Consider the following 26,486-nt stretch of genomic DNA (forward strand, 5'->3'; position numbering starts at 1 on the left):
CAGAGTCTCCGAAGGACTTCACAGGGAGAGGAGCAACTTGGTATGAAAATGTTCCAGGAAACCATAGGCCTCCCAGTTTCCTTGTCTCTCACTAAAAGGATTAGAAAGGTGGTGTTCCAACTGTGTGGAGTCAGTGAGGGGGACAGTTTATATTCGTCAGGGATCTTTCTTGGAAGTAATTTTAGTCCCTATAATGTTTCATGTTAACCTTCTCAGACTGGTTCTCAGCTGGGTGACTTAGTGATCACCAAAATGTGCTGGCATTCTGGCCTCTGAGAATCCACACTGTGCCTTTTAATGAGTGGGATTCTTTTTAATTAATTTTTATTGGAATATAGTTGATTTACAACGTTGTGTTAGTTTCTGCTGTACAGCAAAGTGGACCAGTTATCCATATACATCTACTCACTGTTTTTTTAGATTCTTTGGTGGGATTTGTTTTTAAAAGATTTCCCTGAGCCAGCAGAGCACCCAGGTGTGGCCGCAGTGCTGGCCTTGGGGACCAGAGGCCGATGCACGACTTAAGGCTGCCAGGAATATTCCGTCTAGACATGGAGGAGGGAGGAGGGACCAGAGGAAATGGGGCTGGGGAACTGCAGAAGGCACAGCCTGCCCCCGAAAGAAAAGAGTGCTCCCTTTGTTCTGCTGGCCACCACTTGCCCCTCTGCCTGGCCCCACAGAGGAGACCTTTGGGGCTCAGCCCAGAGAATTCCTCTCTTCTTTTCTTGCTTCCTCCTACGCCACGTGGCTTCAGACCATGACATTTCTGTTCGATGCTGTCAGCGCCTTGGTTTGAGGAGAATGTCTCTGTACCCGGGTCGCTTGGCCAAGAAGAAACGGTGCCCAGAGCCCGCTGGCATCTGCCCTGGCCGGTCCGCCTTCGTCCTTCCCCAGGCGGTGGGGCAGGGTTATGCATGAGGTGATGGGCAGGTCCAGGACTCCAGGGCCAAGCTTGTGTGTCTGGCTTCAGCCTGGCGGGGAGGGCAAGGTATAGAACCAGCTGAGACTTGCCTCGCTTCTCTGAAGTTTAGTGATCAAATAGCCACCAGCATCTGCCCCTGCCCCTACCCAGAGGCGAGCCTGCAGAGCCAGGGCCCACCGCCTATTTTTAGAAAGCTATCAGGTGTGCAGGACACCCAGTTGCCTTTTTCCACCTGTTTGGGGTCATTATAGGGATCCAGTGTCTCTGCCACAAGGCCCTGCCTGTTCTGCCACGAGAGTCTCACTGCGGCTGGGGAAGCCACTAAGCTCCCTCCCTGTGGAACCCAGCCATCTCTCCAGCCTTGCCCGGCTGTGGCAAGTGAGTCTTTGCGCCCGTAGCCATTTTGTCGTTGGAAGCACAGATATTGGACACTAAAGCTTGGCCTCCTCTACCTCCTTGAGGGGGAGTTTTCAAAGGTCAGAGACCAAAGTCAGGGCAGGAAGAACCTTCAATCGGGAGCCCACCATGAGGAGTGCGGATCCACTGAGCAGCAGCAAGCCCAGAGTCCTTGCTCCACCAGGAAGATGCACAGTGAGTGCCATCAGGCAGGGGAATGCTGGGTGCACTCGGGGTTCACTGCCAACAGATGCAGGCAGCTGGGGGTGATCAGAGGAAGAACTCAGGCAGGGTTTGATCAGGGAGTGCAGCGGCGGGGAGGTATGCTAGGCAGAGGGAACCTGTGAGCAGGATCATCCCAGGTGGGACTGGGAACCATGAGGAGACAGTGAGGCTGGCTCGGGGGCTTTGTGGGGACAGAGGGACAAGAGCCTGGAGTGCACGCTGAAGTGGTACCTGGTGCAAAAAGCCTTGGACGCCAGGTGAGGTTCTTGGACGTGATCTGATGGATCAAAGTCACTGGAGATCAGAGTAGGGAGAGATGGGGAGCAGCAGTGTGTTGGCCAGTTCTGCTCCTTGCTGCATGATGGTGTGGGGTCTTTCTGGTCACAGAACAGCAGCAGCAGCCTTGGAGCAGTATCTTTGTGGCCCCACCCTCCACACCCCATCCAGTCTGGTGGGTGTGATGAGCTCCGGCAGGCTTGGTGACCCCCAAGAGCCCAGCCCTCCATTCAGTGACATCCTGTTGGTAGCTTGAAATTGAAGTAGGAATGTTTATACAACAGAGACTCACAAACGCTAGGAACCAGGGTCTAGCTGGTTCTGTTGTTTTGTCCCCCACTGCTGCCAGAGCTGGAAGTTAAACCTTAACCAGCACAGCCCTGAGTAATGGCGAGACCCTGAAGGGGTTTACACCGAGGAATGAGTGTGGGGTCAGCAGTCACCACACTGAACTGGGAGAGTGTGTTGGTGGAAGTGAGTTGTGCCCCCTTCTTTGTTGAGGAGGCTGGAGTCTGGGCTTGGGGACAGCCCTGTGCCAGGAGAGTTGAGCTGTCTTCACCCTCCGTTGGCCGATTCTGAAACCAAACTCCTTGGTGTGGACTAGGGAATATTGGACTCTCCTCACCCAGAGGAAACTGCTTCCTCACCGGAATAAGCTCTGTACTGGCCACAGTAAACTGCTTTCAGCATCTCAAAGGCAGACAGTTTCTCCTCCATCCACACCTGGCACTGAGGGTGCACTCAGTAAATGCCGGCCTGTTCATAGATCTCCTGCTGCACGCTGGCCGAGCATGCGGGCTGGGATGTGGTGGGGACCCAGGAAAAGCCACCTGGCTTTTCCAGGTGGATGGAGGAGCTTGCTGGCAGAGAAAGCATGTGAGTGGGGCTTTCTTTCTTAATGGTGGGTCAGATTAGTCCCAGCTACATGGTAGAAAGCAGCAGGATTTGTTCAATGCTTTAGAGTCACAAAGCTCTTTGTCCAGAGGATCCTCCTAACAAGTCTGTAAGATGTAAATTTAAAAAATATAAAATCCCATCTTAGAGATGAGGAAACTGAGGGCCAACTGGTCAACCCCAGGCCTCCACCCTGACTCCTGAGACCCTCTGTCCTGAGCTGGATCTCTGATCCAGGGTCTCCGAATGATTCATCCCAAGTGATCTCCTGTGTTAGGAGCAGCCCAGCCTCCTCCAGGAGATCAAGTCCAAGGCCTGACCCCAGAGACAGGTCTGCAGACTCCATCACCACTACCCCTCAAGGACTTGCCTCTTAAAAATGGGCATTAGTGCTTACAGTGAATGCACTGTTGCTTTTGTTGCTCTTTTGGGAAAAAGAAAAACCTGGCTTCTTAGAGCTGTTGTATTTTATTTTTCTGTGAAGAGGAAATTAATTTTAGTCTTTCTTTTTGGTTTAAAATGTTGTTCTTTGCTTTTTCCGCCCTACAATTTAAAAGGAAACATTTGTCTGTTGAGAAAAGAAATGATAATTATAGACTAAAAATTGTTTCTATTCTGATTTGAAAAAGTGACAAAAAAAAAAAATTCCATTGCACAGATGGGGCCCTGCTGACGGGGGGTGTTTAACAATGAAGCCCCAGGCCGGCTGGGGGCTCAGAATGGCATTCGAGGTGGATTTGGACTCCAGTGTTGCCTGGGAGAGGGGCTTTCTCTGAGGCTGGTCTCCACTTCTGATGCTGGGTTGTAGTCTCTCTGGGATTTGGACACGTCGATCCTCCACGTGGTCCAGCAGTGGAGAGCAGTTTACCTGTGGATGACATGGCCTCTGTTAGGTCAGCTGTGTGCCAAGGCACTCCCTTGTGTGGCCCCGCGAGCTTGAGAGCCTCCTAGCTTTATTCCCTCAGCCAAGAGTTTTACAAAATTGCAATTGCTCCAAGTCCTCCGATCAATAATGCAGGAAACTGATTAGACTGTGAAATTAAACTAATAATGTCATGCTATTAACCCTCGATCAATGAGGAAAGAGCTCAGAGTGAAGGCTATTTCCTCAACCCATATTGCAAATAGCCATACATGTATTTACTTTTCGGAAGAACTCCTAGGCACACGTGCATTCCCGGGACCCCTCTCTTTCCCACAGACCCAGCATGATCCCCCATGCAATGTCCCATTTAAGGGAAGAACAAACTGAGGCTGAGCAATTAATGCTGCATGGTCTCGCAGCTAAAGAACAGATGAGCCTGGCTCTGGAGCCCCGGTCCAGAGACCTCTGGTATCTTGAGTCCTCTCCCTGGGGCTACTCTGGAATTAGTGAGTCTATGTCCTCCTGTGGCCTTGCCACCGAGAGGAGGAGCTCTCACGCCCTTCCCGTTGTACCTCCCACGGCTGGTCCTCCACCGGGACCTGTCAGTTCCATCACGGTGGAATGTTGCCAGGGATCAGACCCTCTCTCTAAAAGTGGTGATGGTATTTAATAACTAATTACTCTAATGATCCTACAGAAATTCTGGAGACCTGTTTTAGGAGAGACGTCAATTAGAGCCATCTGCACGGTGAATAAAGGAACCCTACCCCAGCTGTACTGTTGAAACATGTTAGCGTGTTCCTACCAGCAGCCATATGGTACTTAACGAAAGTGAATTGTTCACACTGCACAACCCGCTCCTCCTGATGAATACCAGCATTTTGTTTTGGAAAATAGTTCCTCAATCGTGTGGAATATTTGTCAATGCAATAAGTAGCAAGTTGGAAGCCGGCAAGCCCTTGAATGCAAAAAGAATTGCCTCACCTCAAGATGTTCTTCCTCCATCCTGGCCCATCCCCGGCCCCTGCCAATAGCCAAGCCCCACTCCACCCCGGTCCCACATCCCACCTGGGCCCAGTCCTCAGCATCTGCTTCCAAATCTGCTCGGGAGAGCCGAGGACACGCAGGGTGCTGGCCCCACCCCACCTTGGCCTCTCTTTTCATGGGAAAAATAGCAGCATTATGTCTGAAGCTATGCAGACTGGGAGCATGGGACCTCCAGCTAGAAAGCCACAAAGCATGGGGCAGAAGTCACTCAGGAGTTGAGGAGTGCATACAGGACACTTAACTGGGTGCGTAGCTTCAGGGAAAGGTTAGCTCTCTATTTGCAGTCTGTTTCTTTCAAGAGGTACAAAGCTCAGGTTGGTACCTGGATACTCACAGAGGTGGAGGAGGATGGTTTCTGGGGCTCAGCAGAAGCCTGCCTGAAGCCCCTTCCTTGTCACCAGCACGCCAGGGCCTGTAATCGGTAGTGACCTCAAGTTATTGCCACCTGGTGGCCACTCCTGACCTGCGCCCAGACAGCCAGGTCTGGGGTACAGCCACCCTGTGAGTTCTGTTACCCACAGGCAGGTTTCCAAAGACCAGAGCCAGGACCAGACTGGTGAGGCGTTCTGAGAGTTTCACCCCCACAACCCACCCGCTAACATGTGCTGGGCTAGGGGACCCCCACACACCGCCTTTAGGGGCTTTTTGCCCCCGATGAGCTGAAGGTCCTGCTGCCAGGGCCATAGGAGGAAGTTGTTTTATTGCTGTTGGCTCTGAGACCAACAAGATTTCACTTGCCAGCAACGTCTATCTCAGAATTTTCCCTAGAACCAAAGTCACTTATTAACACTTAATAAAAGACAAAATTGGCTGCGGTTCATGATACAGAAGACCTGCTGCAAATCCTGAAATCCGAGATGTTCTTTACAAAACCGTGGTCCCTTCAGTCTCATTTATTTCCAGCTCAGCAGCAACAGATCCCCAGTTACAACAGTGATCCGAAGTCCAGCCGAACACATCCTTGAAGGAAACACTTCTGGGTGAAAAATAGCAGAAATAAGCTCCCATCTGTCCTGTCCAGCAGACTTCACCATTTGCTTTCCACATCTGTCCCCTGCATGTGGCCCCATTCTCCTGACACCTGCCCCATCACAGACGTGGGTCTGAAAAAACTACGTCACAGTGACAACCAGGTAGCCACCTCAGCCCGGTGACTAAGGCCTAGGGCAGCCTCAATCATGCTCGACCATGAAAGGTGCCCAGAGCATCTCAGATAAGTCACTAGCCTTTCCATGGGCTAATTCCAGAATGACCCTGGCAGACCAGAACCCACCCTGCTGCCTTTCTACCCACCCCATCTGGGAACAGTGCCTGGCAGTTTCCCTAAAGAGTTAACCTTTCCTCATTGGGGGAGGGGGGAGACAGGGGGCGGTGGAAAGGGTAGAGGAAAGCTCGGGCCAGTTTGACATATGTTGCCTGGTCTGAACATGAATGCTGTGCTCAGATGCTGAATTTGATGAATTGCGTTATAAAATTTAAAAACAAATTTAAAACTCTATTAACTCCCCGTAATGGTCTCCTCCTGGAATACACAGACAGCAACGGCTCACTGACAAGGAGAAAAAATACTCTCGTTTGCAATGTGCTTCGCTTGCAGCAGAATGGAGGCGGGAGGGAGACGGAGGCCACACACCCGCTGCACCCTGCCAGCTTCCTGCTCCTGGGTCAAGAGTGAGGCCCCGGTGAGCAGGCCATCAGGGGATCCACACAGCCAAGGCTAGACTTCATCTGGCTCCTGTGTCAAAAGCCACATTGCGCTTGCTTTTGAGGCTAAAACATTTCTTTCAAGACTGAACCGTGACAATGATGAGCTTCCAAGATGTGGGGCAGACTGGGGGGGGTGGATTGGGGAGCCTGTGGTTTGGGGGTCGGAATGTGATGTGGGGCTGGAGGAGGTGTGTCCCCAGGGTCACTCAACCCATCCTCTGCCCCGGGAGAAGGGGCAAGGCAGAGAGGTTGTTTGTTGGTCGCTGCGGGCCTCTGCAAATCCAGGAGCATTCAGGGCGAAGGGCCTGGCTCCAGACTCTCAACTGCAGAGAGATGGACTTTTTTCGAGAAAGGAGGCAGCCTCGCAGCCGCAGCCGTGTGTGCTCGTGAGCCGAGGGAGGAGCATAGCTGGCAGGGAGAAGTCCCAGGTCCCAGGGGAGAGCTCCCTCTGTGTCTCTGCAACTCAGAGACCCCAAGCTCAGAGAGGAGGGTGAAGGGCAGTGCTGCCTGGTCTTTGAGGAGCTTAAGAGGCGTTCTGCCAACTGGGGGCTTCTCCATGTGACGGCAGCTCTGTCCCTCCGTGCACTTCAAGGGGTTTGGAGATATTTGGGGAGAATGAAACATTGTGTGCACATATGACAGCCCTGGGTGTCCAGAGGCAGTGAAGAAACCGTGTGTGTACATGTGTGTAGGTTGAGGGTATGTGTGCACACACATACAGACCTGTATGTGTGCAAGAAGGCTGTGCCTTGTGACGTGGCTGCCCTGGGGCTGCAGACTGTGCATCAGGGACCGTGCGTTTCTGGGAGCTTCCTTCAAGACAGTAGGGAAACAAGACTCACTTAAGAAGCCTGAGTCTCCCCTGCCCTCCAAGACTGCTGTTCCACCCGCTTTGGGGCTGGACTGGGGCACTGAGGGGACTCGGCCGGACTCTGGACCCACAGCCTCTCCCGGGAGCTCATCATTTGATGCAATGCAAGATCTCTAGGTCGTGGCTACAGCTTCTGTGTGGTGTGGCTTCTCAGGAAGTCTTGACAAGGATAAAAGCCAGGTAGACCCAGGAGTTCCAGGAAACCTGCCCCCGTGGCAGCTCCAGATGGGGTGGGGCATTTAGGGTAAAGAGAAGGGAGATGACGTTTGTAATACTTTGAGAAACCCCCTCTCTCTAAGGACTAACAGTATAAGCAAGAATGGAGGCTTCACCATAATGAAGAGAGCAGAAATTCCTCCTGCCGTCATACTCTCTAGAAGCCTGCTCCTGGACAGTCGTGTTAATTACAGGCCAACTGTGCCTGCAACCTTTGTGGGCCTGCTTTGGGCCATTTTGTATAAATAAGACTGTTTATTGGGAAAAACTAATATTGCGAATTAGCCTCCATTGTTTTAAGTAAATGAGATTTTCCTACAGCATTAAAAGAAAACAGAGATGTGTATGGACAGAGTTTACAGAGCTCTCTCTGTGACTGTAGTATTGCTCCTGCCGTCTCAGTTCAAATCTAAACCAAGGGAGGAACCACCCAAGTTCCCAGTCTTTGGAACACCATTCAGAGCAACACTGGTTCCTTTCTTGTTTCCCCTCTGTGCATGCGGCAGCCTGTGCTTCCATTTTTGTGTGTTTCTTCCCACACTACAGTAAACAGCAGAACAATATGGCTTCAGAAACATCCAGACTCAGGTTGAGTCCAGATGCAATGCTTTGTGAACCTGGGCAATGACTCAGCCATCTTGCACCTGATAGAACTTTGCTCATTAGGTACTCCTCATCGTTATTCTTTTATTTTTGTTAAACAAAATCCTGAATGTGAAACACCGAGCCCAGTGGTTTGTCCATAATAATAAATTACATCATGCATGTGTGCATGCTAAGTCACTTGAGTCGTGTTCGACTCTGTGCAACCCATGGACTGTAGCCCACCACGTTCCTCTGTCCATGGGTTTCTCCAGGCAAGAATACTGGAGTGGATTGCCATACCCTCCTCCAGGGGATCTTCCCCACCCAGGGGTCAAACCCACGTCTCCTCCATCTCCTGGCATTGGCAGGTGGGTTCTTTACCACTAGCACCACCTGAGAAGCCCAAATTACATCACAAATGATATTTTTTATGTCTCAGTGCCCTTATTAATACATGATATCCTCCTAGCCTGGAATTTTCTTCTCTTTTGTGCCTTCTATTGAAAAGCTGTTCATCCTTGAAAAGGCTGGCCTGAACGCCCCTGCTTCTAAGAAGTCTTCCTGGTGGTCCCCCACCAGAATGACACGTCTCTGTGAAATCCCAAGACACAAACCTTGTGTTTCCACCCAGATGTCTTTCTTTCCATCCTGTTCAGTGTCTCTGCGTCTGCCTGTCTCCCCATTCCTACCCCTGACCTGCCATGGCCACATCCAGCCCCAGGCCTGGCCAAAAGTGTGTGCTCAGGACACACTTGTAGAATGAATGGGGTTTGAATTGTTGAGTGAACCCAAGGAAACACAGTGTGCTTAGGGCTCCTGTGGTTCAGAATTTCCTTTGCCAGACTACTGGGGGAGTCTTTAGGCTGCAAAATTAGAAAGGAAAATAAGTGCCTTTTGTGGTGACTCAGCGCCAAGGACATCTGGGGTTTCTCAGCCTAGAACGGCCAAGCCCAACCCCTCCCCCAAGACTTTTTCTAAGTCCCCTAACCCTGTTGATGCTGCAGCAATTTGGCTCTGAAAGAAGCTGCTAACTTGCAGTTTGGCACGAAGGAACTTTCTGGGCTGATGGAAACAGTCTGTATCTTGATTGGGGTGGTGGTTATGTGGATGTATACATTTGTCAGAACTTGTCAAACTGCACCCGTAACATCGGAGCTGTTGCTTTACGGAAATTATACCTCCATTGAATTAATTTTTTTTAAAATGCAACCCAACCAGACAGACCAGGTGGAAAGTCCTATTCTTTGTGCCTTCCCCTCCCACGGTGGGTGAGGAGGCTTTGATACTTGTGCCTAAAGCCGGGATGTCCAAGGATTGCTCTGGGAGGAAAGGAACAGAACAGCCTCTGCCGCTGTGAGACTGTCATCCTTTCAGTCCGGAGCTCAGCCTCAGTGCATGGGTACCTCCCCACCCTCTCCCCTGGACCTCACCCCAGTCTGCCTGCCACCAAAGAACTGCCAAGCACTACCTCTCAGCTTTGCAGTCTCGCTCAATCCCAAACTGGAGTCTCCCACCTCCCATCAGAGGAAGAAGAGTTAACATTATTGTGAATCCAAAGGCACCTCCAATGGATATTCCCACACCCATGTTTGTAGCTGCATTGTTCACAATAGCCAAAAAGTGGAACCAACCCAAATGTCCATGGATGGATAAATGGATACACAAAATGTGGTATGTACACACAGAGGAATAGTATTCAACCTTTAATGAGAAGGAATTACTATATTCATGGATCTATGCTATAACATAGGTTTCCCAGATAGCTCAGTGGTAAAGAATCTGCCTGCCAATGCAGGAGACAAGGGTTCCATCCTTGGGTCGACAAGATCCCCTGGAGAAGGAAATGGCCACCCACTCCAACATTCTTGCCTGGAAAATCCCATGGACAGAGGAGCCTGGCAGGCTACGGTCTGTGGGGTCACAAAAGAGTTGTACACAACTCAGTGACTTAACAACAATACTACAACAAAGGGTGAACCTTGAAGGCATAATGCTAAATGAAATAAACCAGACCTCAAATGACAAATATTAAAGGATTTCACTTATAGGAAGGACCTAGAGTAGCTAAATTCATAGAGACAGAAAGTAGGAAGGGTGGTTACAAGAGGTTGGGGGGGTGGGAAATGGGGAGTTAGAGTTTAATGGGTGCAGAGTTCTAGTTGGAGTAGATGAAAATGTTCTGGAGATGGATGGTGGTGATGGTTACATAACAGGGTGAAAGTACATAATACCATTGAGGTACACACTTAAAATGGTCAATTTTATCCTGTATATTCTACCATGATAAAGAAAATCTTTTAAGAACAACAACAATCCAAGGCCTACACCTGCCTTCTGAACCCCACAAATTTCGATATCTGAGATTTCAGAGGGAATGCTTGGCTGATGACTGGGTTTCTGATCCTGAAAACGAAGCAGCAGGAAACAGGCCATCTGACGCCTACCCCTTTCTTAAAACCCAGGCGCATGCCCTCTCAGAGTGACAGGCCGGGGTGCCTTTGTTGAGACGACATGCTCACACCACTGGGTTAACTTGATTTCCTCTTGTTCACTCTCAGGCAACACCCGGCCCCAACCTGACAGCTGAGGGGTGAATTTTCCTTTATCACTCCAGAAACCCCCAGCTCCGTAATTGAGGTGACCTGGTCCTCGAAACCCAGGGGGCCCCCAGCTGCAGAAATTAGAACACACTCCATGGAAGGAGCCTGGCTGTCAGGGCAGTTGGGTCCTGGCCTGTAATGTGAAGTGACACTCAGCACTTGTCACAGCAGGGAGCCGGGCCGCAGACCCGCCACCAGCTGAGGACTTCAGGAGGCCAGCTTCCCGCCTCTGCCTGGGGGGCCAGATTGGAGTTGTCCCGCGACTGTCATAACCCTGCAGCCATCACCACCTCAAACTCGGTCAGAGCTCACACTTTGCAGGCTTCCAGGAGAGACCGGCTCCTCACAGCGGCCTCCTGCACGGGCTGCTGACCTCTTTGTTTGCAAAACTCACCCGGAATGTGGAACCCTGATCCCTCTTGTCAGGCCTTGAGGGGAACAAAGGGAGGATTTGTCCAAAATGCCTGAGCCCCCTGGGTGGAAAAAAGCCGTATACTGTTTACTCCAGATCGATATAAATAAATACCCACTACAAGTGGCAAACAAGGATGGCAACACTGAGACAAAACTTCGAGTCTCTCCTCCTGCCTGATGATTTAGCGGAAACTGAAACACTCCACACACAGATACCCACATACACACTCACAGACACACACACATTCACATACATACACAGACACACTGACACACTCACAGACACACACACATGCTGACACACTCTCTCACATACACACAGACACACACATATACACATGCTCATAAACATACACACTGACACACACTCTCTCACATTCGCACAGACACACACACTCACAGACACATTCACACAGACACACATACACTCTCTCACATACACACACACAGACACATACACTCACACACACACAGACACACCCACACACACACCCTTCTCCAAAGACGGTGGGAAGGACTGTATGGATCTGCCTGGCCTCCCCTTTTGTCTGTTAGGCACCTGTTCTCTGCAAAGCCTGGAGAAGTATGTGTCTCTCCCCGATCCACACCAGCCTCACCCTGTGATCACTTTTCTACAATCTGCTTCTGCATTTGTTCTGAGGGCCCTGTGGATGCCATCCATCCGTAATCCATCCATCCATGGATGCTGTTGCCCATCCATGGGCACTTGGACCCGTGGGCAGCCTGCAGCCTCAGTGAACACTCAGTGGACTCGAGAGGAGGGTGGGGTGGTCTGCTTTCCCTCCTTTACCCCCTCCATCATGCCTCTGAGAAGGGAAGGGCATTTAAAGTCCTTTAGGAAAGAAGAGTCACTTCTCAGTTGGCTTTGAGCTTTAGATTCCTGCAGTGGGCAGAAACATGGACTCTATGATACTTTATGTGGAACACAATTAAACACACACACACTCACCTATAGCAGATCAAGAGGAGGCATCCTGTTAAACCACTCATAACCAGTATTATGTCAGCTGCATGAGTGCTTGGAATGCAGAGTTGTTTTAACTATAAAACATACCAGGATTCATTTGTTGACAGAGTTCAGAGCACAGAACTACAGGGATTGAAGGAAGCAGGATACCCCATCTGGGTATTTGGGAAGGGACGATCCATGGCCTCTTTGTTGGGATTCTGGGTGTTTGGGGATTGGCCACCTCCAGGAAACTGCACGTTGAGGGGGAGCTGGAGTGGAAGGTGTCAAGCCAGCCCAGCCCCTACATACACCCCTGATCCGGTAGAAGGGATGAACTCTAATGATGCTGGCTCGGTTCAGGGACTGATGGAAGCTTTGGGATGTGTCTGGAGGATGTCAGAATTTATGCCATAGCCTTTGTGACAGTAAGAAATGCTTCCCAAACCCCATGATGACATATCCATGAGGCAGAAGGAGGCCCTGGTCTGTAAATCAAAGTGCCTCTGTGACACAAAGCATACCTACAGATCTTGCTTTGATGTTAGAACACAAGTGTGATGCTGAGCCCATTGGGCTGGACCCCAAATAGCATTTGGGAAAACAGAGACCAGAAAGGAGAAAGGACTTGTGCAAAGTTACACCGCCCATAAGTGGCAGAACTAGGTCTGGGACCCAGGTTTCTCCTGACTTCCTGTTCAGTTCTTTGACCACCTAAATGGATTCTGGGCTGGGTAAAGCAGCACTCTCAGGATGCAGCCAGTACTCCTGAGGACTTGTTAAAAGGCAGATTCTGATTCAGTAGGCTGCGGTCCTCACTGCATTCTGCATTACTAGCAAGTGATGCTGGTGCTGTTGGTCCTAGGACCACACTTGGGGAGATAAAGATACTTGAGGTCAGCTCACCTGGCAAGGAGGCTAGTGGTTGGGTGTGCCAAGCTGGAGTTCCTAATTCTGCATCCTATCTGCTTGGCTCCATTCTTATTCCATATTATCTTTGTTTTCTACCAAGAGGTCTAAAACCTTTTGGCTAAGACCCCCAACATGTAGGTTATGCATCACCCTTGGTCAGCTCCTTGCTACCCAGATCCCTGGTGCTCTCTGGCCCACAGGAAGCTGGAGTCACACCTGAAAGGTACATCCCAGACACTGGGAAGAGAATGTACATGGCTTTGTGGGACTGAGGTGAGAAATGATCTCTGGTTTGTGGGGGGAGGGAGGGGACACTTTGTGAGATACATCACTTTGTGAGGTGCCTGGGCTGCAGCTTGACCAGCTCGACTGTGCAGTGTCTGTCCTCCACATTTGTGACGATGTGACAGTGTGCACCACTGTTCTCTATCAGAACAAGAGGTCCTCGGTGGCAAGATTGTCAGGGCTTCAGCTTTTTCCACCAATTCTCTCTTATCAGGAAGCCTCCTGCCCAGAGCCTAGATTGAGAAAAAGCCAGAAAGCTGCTCTGAAGGGTTGACAAAGCAAGTAGGGATCAACAAATGTGTGCACGCAAATCTTTTTCTTTTGTTCTTCATCCATCCCTAGGGGTTTAATTCAAATTGTTCTTTAAAAAAATATAAACTGATTATAAGATTGATTATTTGGATTCAAATTTCAAAGCAAATGTTGCAAACTCCCAATCTGGCAAGAGTAAGGAAGAGGGGTTGGAAAGATAACAGAAGCAAGAAATGTTTGCTAGAAGCTAATCAGAGATGTGTGCTCAATCATTTCCAACTCTTTGCAATGCTATGGACTGTGTAGCCCGCCAGGCTTCTCTGTCCATGGGATTTTCCAGGCAAGAATTCTGGAGTGGGTTGCCATTTCCTTCTCCAGGGGATCTTTCCCAACCCAGGGATTGAACCCAGGTCTCTTGTGTCTCCTGCATTGGCAGGCAGATTCTTTACCACTGTGCCATCAGAGAAGCCCAATCAGAGATGAAGCAACTGAAAAATTCTGGAATTCCATGGGCACACTTAAGGAAATATTACAGTATGGACCCATCAGTGTGAGAGCACTGGGTCCCATGGCAGTCTTTTAGTCCTAGGCATGATGCTGTTGAATAGTCTGGTGTCTCTGTTACGTCCAGTTCTGTTCAGCTTATTGGGAAGTATGCAGTGTATTTCAGAATATTTTTTCCTTACAATGGCTGAAGTATTTTATTCTTGTTCAAGATTGAAAGGACTCAATTTCAGTTATTTCAAAATGTGTCTGGACATCAGAGAAGTAAGACTTTCACCAGTAATCCCAGTGAATGTGGATGATGCTATACCACCCTTATTCTACCTCCTGCTGGTTATTTCCTAAATCTCTTCCTTTTTCTCTCTTTCTTCTGACCTCTTAATGAGCATATTCTCCATAGTTCTAGCCGTCTATATTTTTAATCTTTCTACAATTTAACCAGTTGCTCCCTAAACCCTAATGACTCCAAAAACATGTCTCCAACCTCCAACTTCCTGTTAAACGACCCTCAGCATGATGTCTTCCCACCTAAAGTCCATAGATCCCAAGCCAAATCCTCACTTCCCTGGAAAACCTCCATCCTCTTCTGCATTCCTCACTTCAGTGAAGGGTCTCACCATCCCCCAGTCCTGGACACCGGCTCTGGTGTCTTCCCCACTTTGTAACTTCTCACTTCTGGCACCTCCCTGACTCCTCTGCCAAAGCTTAGCCTCTCATCATCTCATGGGTCCTCCCCTGGGCTGGGTTTGCATGCCCGTTTCTAGTTTTCCACCTCCAATCTGTTCTCCCTCATATCTACCTCCAGTCCCTCAGAGCTGCTTCCTCTTCCTCATACTTCCTCCCCAGAGACCACAGCTGTGCTGTCCCATACAATAGCCACTAGCAATACATTCTTTAAATTAAAGTTAAATAAAATTTAAGATAACTTCCCTGGTGGTTAAGAATTCACCTTGTGATTGTAGGGGATGTGGGTTTGATCCCTGATCAGTTCAGTTCAGTTCAGTCACTCAGTCATGTCCGACTCTTTGCAAACCCATGGACTGCAGCATGCCAGGCCTCCCTGCCCATCACCAACTCCTGCAGCTTACTCAAACTCATGTCCATCGAGTCAGTGATGCCATCCAACCATCTCATCCTCTGCCATTCCCTAATCCTCCTGCCTTCAATCTTTCCCAGCATCAGGGTCTTTTCTAGTGAGTCAATTTTTCACACTAGGTGGCCAAAGTATTGGAGTTTCAGCTTCAGCATCAGTCCTTCCAGTGAATATTCAGAACTGATTTCCTTTAGGATAGACTAGTTGGATCTTCTTGCAGTTCAAGGGACGCTCAAGAGTCTTCTCCAACACCACAGTTCAAAAGCATCAATTCTTCGGTGCTCAGCTTTCTTTATAGTCCAACTCTCACATCCGTACATGACTACTGGAAAAACAATAGCTTTGACTAGATGGACCTTTGTTGGCAAAGTAATGTCTCTGCTTTTTAATATGTTGTCTAGGTTGGTCATAGCTTTTCTTCCAAGGAGCAAGTGTCTTAATTTCATGGCTGCAGTCACCATCTGCAGTGATTTTGGAGCCCATAAGAGAAATAAAGTCTCTCACTGTTTTCATTGTTTCCCCATCTATTTGCCATGAAGTGATGGGACCAGATGCCATGATCTTAGTTTTCTGAATGTTGAATTTTAAGCCAACTTTTTCACTCTCCTCTTTCACTTTCATCAAGAGGTTCTTTAGTCCTTCTTCACTTTCTGCCATAAGGGTGGTGTCATCTGCATATCTGAGGTTATTGATCCCTGATGGAGGAACTAAGATCTCACATGCTGTGGAGCATCTAAGCCCATGAGCCACAACCAGAGAGCCCACATGCCACAACTACTGAGGCCTCAGCTACTGAGCCCTGGTGCCACAACTAGAGAATCCATGTGCCACAATAAAAGACCCCACATGACACAGCAAAGATACTGAGTGCCACAACTAAGACCTGATGCAGCCAAATGAATTTTTTTTTAATTTTCAAATCAGGTCCTCAGTCACAATAGCCAGTTTTCAAGTACTCAGTAGCCATGCTTGGCTAGTGGTTGCCATATTGGATAACACAGATCATAGAACATTTCCATCACTGCAGAAAATTCTGTTGGACAGTGCTGGTCTACACTATTCTTTCATCTTGAGCATCTTTATTTCCCTCTCCTTCCCTCTGAATCCTCCCAAAGATCCTCACAAAAAATTTTCCTTACACCCCAAACCTCACCTGGAGCAGCCCAGAGCTTAGTTCTACTGAGAACGTATAAGGACACATTAGAACCCCTTTGACTGCAGCAGACAGGTACCCAACTCAAACGAATCTAAGCAAAACTGGGAATGTGTCAGCTCTTATAACTGAAAGTTTCAGCACCAGGTCCCATCACAGCGAGACCCAGAAGTTCACATAATATCAGAACTCTCGTCAGGCTCTCATCTCTGCTTCTCTCTGTGGCTGGCTTCACTCTCCGCTGTGCACACCGCTTCCTCCCCATGACGGGGAGAGGTGGCCAGGAGCTGTCCCAGCTTACAACCACCGTACTCTCCAGGATTCCGAGGAAAGAGAGGACCCAGGTTTCTGAGTTCACACAGCAGATCTAAGATATTTGGGGCTGTTTGGGCAGATGGACCCTGAGTCAGCAATCGTGGCCGGGAGGATAGAATACACTGGCCTGGTCATGTGCTCACCCCAGTGGTGGGTCAGAACACCCAAACCATATCTAGTGGGCTCCACGTGGGAAATCTATTATCTCCTGAAGGTGGGAAATGGATATCAGACAACAACAGAATTCACTACTGAACTCTGCTCAGAACCTATCTCCCCTTCTCCACTTGACAGTCATCTTTCTGATGCCTGGCAAACATCTAAACAGACACTCGACAAAGAGTTGATGTGTTAATGGATAGATAAAGAAATCGAAGGATGGAGGGGTGGATGAGTGAAGGGATGGATGGATGGATACATACATGATCAGCTAACACTGTGTGAAAGGCCGGGGGAGAGCACCAGGTCCTGGAACTCAACAGGTTTCACACTCATGCCCAGCAGAAGCACCATTCTCTGTCTGCTGGTCTAAGATCCCCTTGAGAACTGGTCCAGCCCCTCCAGATGGGGGTTTCTTGGGAGCATCTCTGTACCCCTCACAGCCCCTGGAAGAGTGCTGAGTGCCAGCCAGGGCTGGCTGAGGGGCTGTAAGTCTGACAGCCATCTGCACATCTTCTATTTTAGAGGGAGAATAAGACAGGAGCTGGCCAGTCATGCAGGGTTATTCCGGTGTCTGAGGCAGCAACTCTCCCCAAAATCCTGGTCTCAGATGCTGTGCGTTCACCTTTCTTACACAAGAAGGTGTTTATTGGTCTCTGCCCCCAGTTCCTGGCACAGAGCTCCTGAAACCCTTGGAATTTCCTAAGAGATAAGAACACTAGGAGCATCTCTTGTTCTAATACAGGTCATTGACCTCTGTTCCCAACACAGGGCTCCTGAAACCCTTGTAATTTCCTGGGTGATAGGAGTGTCTTTTGTTCTAGAGGGCAACTCTGGGTGGGCTCCTAGATGAGGACTGGTCAGTGGAAAGATTGAGCCATATGGATAGAAGCTTGGAATTTTCAGCCCTACCCCTCATTCCCTTGAGAAGGAAGAGGAGATAATAATTGATCATGCTTATATGATGAAGCCTCCATAAAACCCCAATAATACAGGGTTTGGGGAGCTTTCAGGTGGGTAAACATATCCCCACCTGAAGGGTACTGCACCCCAGCTCCATGGGGAGCTTCCCAGACCTCCCCCTGTATATCTCTTCATGTGGCTGTTCATCTATAGCCTTTATCATGTCCTTGAATAAACTGGTGAGTGGAAGTGTTTCCCTAAATTCAGTGGGCTGCTCTAGAAAATTAATCAAGCCCGAGGAGAAGGTCATGGGAAACTCCATCCATTGCTGGTCAGTCAGAAGCACAGGTGATGACCTGTACTTGCAGCTGGCATCTGAACTGGAGGTGGGAGGTCAGTCTTGTAGGGCTAAACTCTTAACCTATGAGATTTAAGTCTATCTCAAGGTAGACAGTGTCAGAATTGAGTTGAACAATAAGACAGCTGGCTGCTGTTGGAGACTTGTTGTGGGGGGGGAACCCACACATTTGGTGACCAGCAGTGTCAGAAGTAAGTACTCTATGTAAAAGTACAGGAGACCCACAGGATAAAGACCCATGGTAGGGAAGAACTGGGTTTACCTCTACCTGGAAAAAAAAATCAGAGTTTTTCCTATACAATGTGTTTTTCTAAGAAAGTCCTAGCCAAAAAAAATTCACATAATTGGTGCTCCCAGCAGACAGCAGCAGAGCTGGTGGTTTTTTTCCTTGTGCAAAAGGAGGTGTGGGTTTTGGCCCAAAGTCCAGCTCCTGGGAAACAGTAGGTGTACCTTCCATCCAGAGCTCTTGTTTCTGGCACAGCTGCGGGAACTGTCTAGTAAACTGAAGAATTAATCCTGGCAAGTAATTAGCACCCCTGGGAGTGGTTGGGTTGTGGGCCGTGTGTTGTCAATAATGTCGCCATGCTGGTGGCCTTGGGCAGCAGCACTAAGGAGCCTGAAAAGCTCAACCAGGGCCAGGCAGTATTCTGCTTTGCTCTGTTTTAATTTCCATCCCTTTAATCTCTGGTTTAAAAAAGCCTCTCTGAATTCAGCAATCACACTTCTTCCCTGGTCAGTTAGTCCTTCTTCCATCCTTCAGTTGCATCTTTTTCTGTGCACATATTTGGCAATCCCCTCCAGTATTCTTGCCTGGAGAATCCCATGAACAGAGGAGACTGGCAGGCTACAGTCCATAGTGTTGCAAAGAGTCGGAGATGACTGAAACAACTTAGCATACACCACGTTCATTAAGGAACAAAAATTTAATGGGCATCTAGGAGACATATTTCAGCCTCAATAGAGCCACTTGTCTGGAGGCATGCACACCCAGGGGTGCTCCTGCAGACGGTAGGGCCCGTCAGCTATAACCAGGTCTGCAGGGGAGGCACTCCGACTCTACCGACGTGATCCCCTTCTGTTTCCATGAGGGAACTGTGCTCTGATGGGGAGACCTATTCTCAGGGTTTGGCTATTTGGAGATTTGCCACGTCTTGCTTTCTGGAGCTGACCTTTCCTACAAAGCATATGCCGTGCACAGGGCTTGCCGGCATTTGGAAGAAGATGGTCCTGGGGAAGCCAGGGTGCAGCCTGTTTCCTTCCTGCCTTCCCTCCCCAGGATGGAGGCAGGGTAGGGACCATCTCCCAGGGACAGTCTCCTGCCAGGATCCTCAGGGATTCCACCTCAGAACTGGGAGTTGAACCTGAAAGGTGGGCTCAGAGAAGCTGCCTAGGCCTCTCACCAGGGATACCTAGGGGAGGAACCAGGTCAAGTTAGTGTTAACTAGACTCGTTAACAGGCTTCCCCAGTAGCTCAGCGGTAGGGACTCCACCTGCAATGCAGGAGACACGGGTTTGATCCCTGGGTCAGGAAGATCCCCTGGAGGAGGGCATGGCAACCCACTCCAGTATTCTTGTCTGGAGACTCCCATGGACAGAGGAACCTGGTGGGCTACAGTCCACGGGGTCTCAAAGAGTTGGACATGACTGAAGTGACTGAGCGCGCACGCACCAGACTAATTAACAGCTCCTGCTTGGCCAGATCCAGGCTCTTGGGAATCTGAGGCAAGTCTCTTTCAATTCTCTGAGCCTTTGTTTCCTCACCTGTAAAGTTAAGATTGCATTAGGGCAGGCTGACGACTGACACAGCCCACAAATCGTAGTGGCTTAATCCCATAGAAGCTTCTTTCTCTCTTGGTCACAGTCAGATTGGGTCTCCAGGAAGAAGCTCTGCTTGGTGACCCCAACAGGAACCCAGGCTCCTTCCACGGTGCGTCTCTGATGCTGGGTCCTTATCCTGCCCTGACAAGGACGGGGACGAGGGGAGAAGAAGGCAGTCCAGCTCATAACCACGTAGTTCTGGGGGGACCCAAATCACTCCGAAAGCCTCAAGTAGAATCATGCAGGACCAGGGGGTGTTGTCCCACTCTGAACCCCAAGAAAGAGGGGCTCACAGACATGGGGCGCACCAGTGGCCTCTGCCAGAGAGACAGCAGTAAGGTGTTTCTCCTGGGGCTGCCCACAAGGGTTAAACGTGAGAAGTCGCGGCTCTCCAAGCACAGGACCTGGCCCAGGAGACGCAGAGATCTTGTTATTTTCCTTCTCTTTCCTCTACAGTTTATTCCCTTGAGGCTTATGCAAATAGCAGACCCAGGCAAGAAATTAAGTGTGTGTCCCTCACCTCTGCAGCTGCTTATTTCCTTGTTTCCTTGTGGTGTAACATTTCATTAGACCTTCCAGATGGGGAAAGAGCAGGCAGATTAAAAGTCAGACAGTGCCTAGAAGCCTGCTTCCTCGGTTTCGAGGATGGGTGGTGCTTCAAAGCTATTTGGTATTTCCACTGCCGAAAGGCCTCCTTGGGAGCAGTTGTGTTTTAATAAATGGCTGCCTGAGTAATTTTCCTCGAAGGAATTTCTTCGTGGATGTGTCTGCCCCGGGGGAGCTCTGGCTGTTCCTGACCAGTGCTCCTAGAGCCGGTGCCTTATGACGGGATGCTAGGGGCTAGGAGCCCCTCCAGTAGACCCACACCACTGTCAGGATGGAAACCCCCCCAGGCCCCACCAGTAGGCTCTCCAGGGACCAGTGGAGGGCACCGGACAGGGGACAGGCATGGGACCCAATCTGTGCCACGTGCAGGTCTTGACCACAGATCTGAGGAAGAGGGTTTTCCAACCAGCCTGACTTGTTCCTTCCTGGTAGCCATGGGCAGAAGGGCGCACCCTTAAGATCAGGGCAGATTTGTTCCCTTCACTGACCTTGACCACCATAGCCCCCATCGGGGGTGGGAACCGGGTGGGTGGGGCAGCGTAGGAGGGGACAACAGGGGTCCCCCATTCAGGATCTCTTTGCCCGTGGGAGCCACTCCTTCAAGGAATTGCAGTGTTCATTCATTCATGGACTCATTCTTAACAAAGCACCTACAAAGAGGCTAGGGCAACATCTGAGCCAAGACCCAGCAGTGAATAGACTTGGTTGGAGTGGCTTGGTGGCTGAGTCACACTGCCTGGGTTTGAATCCTGCCTCTGCAACTTCCCAGCTGGGTGACTGGGTACATTGCTTGTCCTGTCTGTGTCTCTGCTTCCTCACTTGGAAAAAGGTGATGGCCATCGTTATAACTGATTGCTATGTGGATTAAATCAATCGACGTTTGTCAGTTCTGGTGAGGTGAAAGAATGAACCTAGAACCTGTTATACAGAGTGAAGTCGGTCAGAAAGAGAAAACAAATAGCGTATACATGTATATGGAATCTAGAGAAATGGTGCTGATGAACTTATTCACAAGGCAGGAATAGAGAACAGACTTCTGGACACAGAGGGAAAAGGAGAGGGTGGGACCAATTGAGAGAGTAGCATTGAACCATACACACTACCATAGGTAAAATAGATAGCAAGTGGGAAATTACTGTATAACACAGGGAGCTCAACCAGTGTTCTGTGACAACCTTGAGGGATGGGATGGGGTGGGAGGTGGGAGGGAGGGGACTTATGTATACTTATGGCTGATTCACATTGGTGTGCAGCAGAAACTAACACAACATTGTAAAGCAATTATCCTCCAATTAAAAATAAATTTTTTAAAAAATGAATTGACATTTGTAAGGTACTGCCTTTATAGAACTTATATTCCAACATGGAAGAGACAAAGAAATCTAAGTAAATTATGTAGTCTAAAAGAAATCAATAAGAGCTATCGAAAAATAAAACAGGGAAAGAGCTTGGTGAATTAAAATGAGATGCTTAGAGAAAGTCTCACAGAGAAGGTAATATTTAAGAAGAGACCAGAAGGGAAGCAGAGCCCCAACAATGGGGCTAGTGGGCAAGAGGTAGCAAGTGCAAAGATCCTGGGGCAGGAGGGGGCTAAGGTGCTGGAAGAGCAGAAAGGAGGCCAGAGCCCTGGAGCAGAGCCATCAGGGGTACGGTGGGGAGGAAGATAAAGTAAAAGAAGGAAGTGGACCCCAGGCTTCACAGACCTTGTAAGGATCTGACTTTTTCTCAGGGTAAGATGCAGGCCATTGAAGGAACTTGAGCAGAAGAGAAAGATGGTCTGACTTGGGTTTCATCAAGATCACTCCGGCTGCTGTGTGGAGTATACGCTGAATGAAGCAAGAGGCAAAGGAGACAGTTGAGCTAGGAGGGTCGGGCATAAACCCAGGTGAAAGACGATGGTGGCTCAGCCCAGGGCAGCCAGGTGGAGATAGGAAGAAGTGGGTGGGGTCAGGGGTGGCCCATGGCTGTCAATCAAGGGAGCTGGACATAGAAGAAGCATTGTGAGTTTGAGGCAGAGGATCTGCAGGGCCAGGCTGGCAGGGAAAGTGAGTCCAGAAGTGAGGGGATGTGGAGAGAGCACCTGCCTCAAAGCCAAATACAAGAACCTTTATCTTGGCATCGCTTCCTCCCTTTGTGGCCCTGAGCAAACCACCTAATACTGGAGTCTGTTTCTGCCTCCATAAAACAAAGGCAGTGCTAGGACTCGGCTAAAGTGGCTTGGAGAGTGACAGGCATGCTACAGGAGCTCAGTCAATGCTCCTTGTCACTCCACCCTGCTGTCTCCTTGCAGGGGGGTGAGGAAGGCTCAGCAGCAGAGAGGGGTCCTCAGGTCAAGAGGTCCCCAGCAGAGGCTCAGAGGTGTAGAGAGTGATCCCCAGGAAAGAACCAGGGGTGTTGCCATCTGTCTCTGCTTCATGGTGTGAGTTACCAAGCACTTCCAGTGGGTGCCAGCCTCAGGTGAACACACTTCTGGGCGTTAGGTCATTTTCTGGGCAGCCAGGGAGTAGGTGCCAGGTCAGTCCTTTTTGCTGGCATGAGCAATACTGAGCTGCTTTTATTCTAGCCCCAGAAGTCCATTCTGATGGTGCCAGGCTGGTATCTGACACCAGAGTTCCCCCAACCTCAGGCAAAAAAATCTCCCCGCCCCCACCCCTTCCCCATCCAAGCCCAGACCTCTGCAGCATCCTTTGTTGAACTCCAGACAGTAGAGTATCTGCCCCACCCTGGGTGCTGCTGCAGCCAGCCCTCTGTAAATAGACTACTTGTGCCTGCAGACTGGGCTGGGCAGAGCCAGGGCCAGATGGTCGTCTCACCCCCTCTCCTGGGGCCGCTGCAGCTGAGATCTGGCCCGCAGACAGCTCCATTCAGTGGCCCTGACCATGTCGTCCCCAATTGTCCTCAGGATGCCCACTCTTTTGCCCTCAGTAAACCCTGGGACTGAGCCCCATGCAGCTGGATTCTGCGTGGAAGTGACTGACAGCAAAGGACGTGACTGATGGGTGTACGTAGGGCTTCCACCCAGGCTGCTGATGGGATGTGGCCAATAACTAAGTTTCCAGAGCTCAATATGTTGACCAGGTACAGGGGATCCTGCAGAACGAGGGTTGGAAGGAAGCAAGACCAAAGTGTGAGCCCTCAGACAAACCTGGCGTCATGAGGAAGGCTTCCTTTTGGAGACAAGAACTGAGCTGGAGAAGAACTGAGTCAGTTATCGCAGGATGTTCGATTTGACAGTTCCTTTTGTCTTGGAGTCTCAGATGAGGCACAAAGCTGAGCATGAAAGGTATTCAGGACCACACATTGAAAGAGTAGTTGGGTAGCCCCAGGATCACCTCCACCTCCCCCAGCCCAGAAGTTAGAAAAGCCTTGTGATGACTTTTCTCAGGAAGGGAACATCCTTGCCAAGAAGGGTGTTATCCAAGGGAGAAGTGATGAAGATGTTCCTCCACTCCTGGGGAGACATCCCCACCAGCCATCAGCCCAAGCCTTTCCTTCATGTGACCTGGCACCGCCATGAGCCTGGGGTGTTTGGGAGAATGTGACCATGCATCAGCACCGTGCCTGACTCTGCAAGACCAGAGGTGGCCGGTCAAGGTAATCTCATGGTCACACTCTCTAGGTGGACCCTGCATGAGGGATTCAGGCTTGAGCCGTCCTGGGAGAGCCCACCCATGAGGATAGCCCAGCAGAGGGTGAGCCAGCAGAGCTCTTCAGGGAGCACACTGAGTACAGTCAGATCATCCAGTCTACTCTGGCCAAAGAACGCACAACAGTGCCCACTGGGTCTCTGCCCCCCAAGAAGCTGCCTCCGCAGGCTTGCCATGCTCTGGCTACACCATGCCTTTGTCTCAGCCTTTGTCCTGGGCACTCTGGGGAAGCTAGGAACGGCAGTTAGTGAGTGACAAAGAGGCAGTACCTGGAGAGTGTCACATGCCCCCCGCTCCTATTACTGAATCCTGAGACTGGGTGAGTAGGGACTAGGCCCAGGGGAGAAACTTGGAACTGGGTATGAGATCAAAGTTCCAATAAGAGATCAAACTTGGCAAAGGAGACGTTTCTGTTGTTGTTCAATCACTAAATCATCTCCAACTCTTTGTGACCCCATGGACTACTGCACGCCAGGCTTCCCTGTCCTTCACCATCTCTTGGGGTTTGCTCAAGCTTACGTCCATTGAGTTGGTGATGCCATCCTACCATCTCATCCTCTGTGGTCCCCTTTCTCCTCCAGCCTTCAACCTTTCCCAGCATCAGGGTCTTTTCCAATGAGTCGACTCTTTGCATTAGGTGGCCAAGAAGAAGATAAGGATAAGATTGTTTTTAGAGCTGACCTTGCCAATGACTAGGTCTGTGACCACACACGCTACTTGAAACTCTCCATGCTTCAGTTTATTAAATGTACCCTCCTCAGAGGTTTAAGAGAGCTGATGCACGCAGCCCTGATGCTCAGTAAGCAACAGCTCTCAGTAGTAGAAGTATCTGCAGCAATAGTAATAATAATAGAAGTAGCTCCCAAAAGTGATCAAAAAAGAAAAAAAAAGCTGTTTGGGTTCAACAGGGTAGATTTGAAGGGAAGTAGTGGGAGAAAAAAAAATCTGTTTGCTGCTGATATCCCACTGAGTTTAGCCTGTTTAGTCAGCCTTTTACACGACTATCATTTCTCAAAATCTGTAATAAGAGCAGTGCTGAGTGTAGGGTGAATCCCATAGCACTATCCATGCCACCTAAATGATCCAGGAAGTCTTATGGGAAGAGGTGGCACAGAGTAAGGCCTCATGCCATGCAGTGAGGATACACCATCGGAAGAAGAAAGTGTCTCAGGACCCTTGTCAATGTCAAGTCCTCTTTGCTCAGAACACAACCCTCGAGACAGTTCAGCCCAGTAAACATCAGTAAGTCCTTCTGTTGCATCCAGCCCATGGGGAGGGTGCCTAGGTCAGTAAGATGAGGAGGAGGCCAGCTTTGCACTCAGGGAGCTGCCAATCTCCTGAGATGGGAAGACAAAAATCGTAGCGTGTGAAGCAAATGGGGCTGCTGGTAAGATGGAGGGATTCAGGGATGCTGCAGGGTTCAGAGGAGGAAAATTTAGCTTAGCCCAGGTACTCTATAAGCGCGCACGCGAGCGCGCGCGCACACACACACACACACACACACACACTTCCTTGGCTGTCTTTCCCTCAAAACCATTTCTTCTACTAGGCACATAGTAAAATTGCACTCCTCTACCTGCTTAAAGTTAGACATGGCCATGTGGCTTGCTTTGCCCAATAACATGAGAGCAGGAAGGACATGTGTCCCTTCTGAGGGACAGCTTTAAGAACCAGTGTGTGTGATTCCCCAAACCCTCTTTTGCTCTGCAACCACGGCCAGCAGTGCCCAGGTAAGGGGCAGCACTCCACCTGTGTCTTGAAGAAGAAAGACATGGAGCAAGGTCCCCAAGTGACCAGTGGTGAACAGGTAGTATGAATGAAAAGCACGTAATTGTAGTTAAACCACTGAGACTGGCTGTTAAGTACATTCAAGTCTTGTCCGATTCTTTGTGACCCCATGGACTATAGCCTACCAGGCTCTTCTGTCCATGGAATTCTCCAGGCAAGAATAGTGGAGTGGGTTACCATTTCCTTCTCCAGGGGATCTTCCTGACCCAGGGATTGAACCTGGGTCTCCCACAATGCAGGGAGACTCTTTACTGACTGAGCCACCAGGGAAGACCACAAACCACTGAGACTGGGGGCTGTTTATCATCGTAGCCTAACTCACCTAGCCAGGTGGATGCAAGCATCATTTTTTCTAAGTAGCCCAAATAGAAAACTAAACCCTGAGAGACTCTTCAGAGACTCCTCTCTGAGTCCTGTAACCCTTCCCTCGTTGGAGCCACCTTGCCCAGGGAATGGCAGGACTGGATCCCCGTTCCATCTCTGCCCTGACACTCTATCCTCAGATACACCATTGTCCAAGGGGATGGCTGACCCAGAGTGACTATAAGAGTCCAACATTGTAGGGATACAGTCTTCAGGGACCCAGGGGTTAAGGAACAGCCAACCGACAGCCTGCATCCATCAGCTTCTCAGCCTTGTGCCCTGAGGGTCACTGTGAAGGTCAAACCCAGAGTTAGACACAGGACAAACCCAAGGGAGGGGGAGGGA

The 26,486-nt window shown here is 49.8% G+C and overlaps 1 protein-coding gene across 3 annotated transcripts in view; it reads left to right on the forward strand.

The window, feature by feature from the left end:
* KLHL29 (kelch like family member 29) overlaps positions 1–26,486 on the forward strand; it is a 327,064-nt gene that overhangs the window by 142,320 nt on the left and 158,258 nt on the right. For 2 of the 3 annotated variants that reach the window (XM_081592607.1, XM_081592609.1), the window contains exon 1: positions 1,202–1,513. The exons of the other annotated variant lie outside the window; for it this stretch is intronic. In XM_081592607.1, coding sequence (XP_081448733.1) covers positions 1,448–1,513 — 66 coding nt within the window. In that variant the 5' untranslated portion in view covers positions 1,202–1,447. Of the gene's footprint in view, positions 1–1,201; positions 1,514–26,486 lie in introns of those variants that run through there. 3 annotated transcript variants of the gene reach the window in all.

Source organism: Giraffa tippelskirchi, chromosome 4 (assembly GCF_054371585.1).
Source record: "Giraffa tippelskirchi isolate mGirTip1 chromosome 4, T2T-mGirTip1v1.2.pri, whole genome shotgun sequence".
NCBI classification, from domain to species: domain Eukaryota; kingdom Metazoa; phylum Chordata; class Mammalia; order Artiodactyla; family Giraffidae; genus Giraffa; species Giraffa tippelskirchi.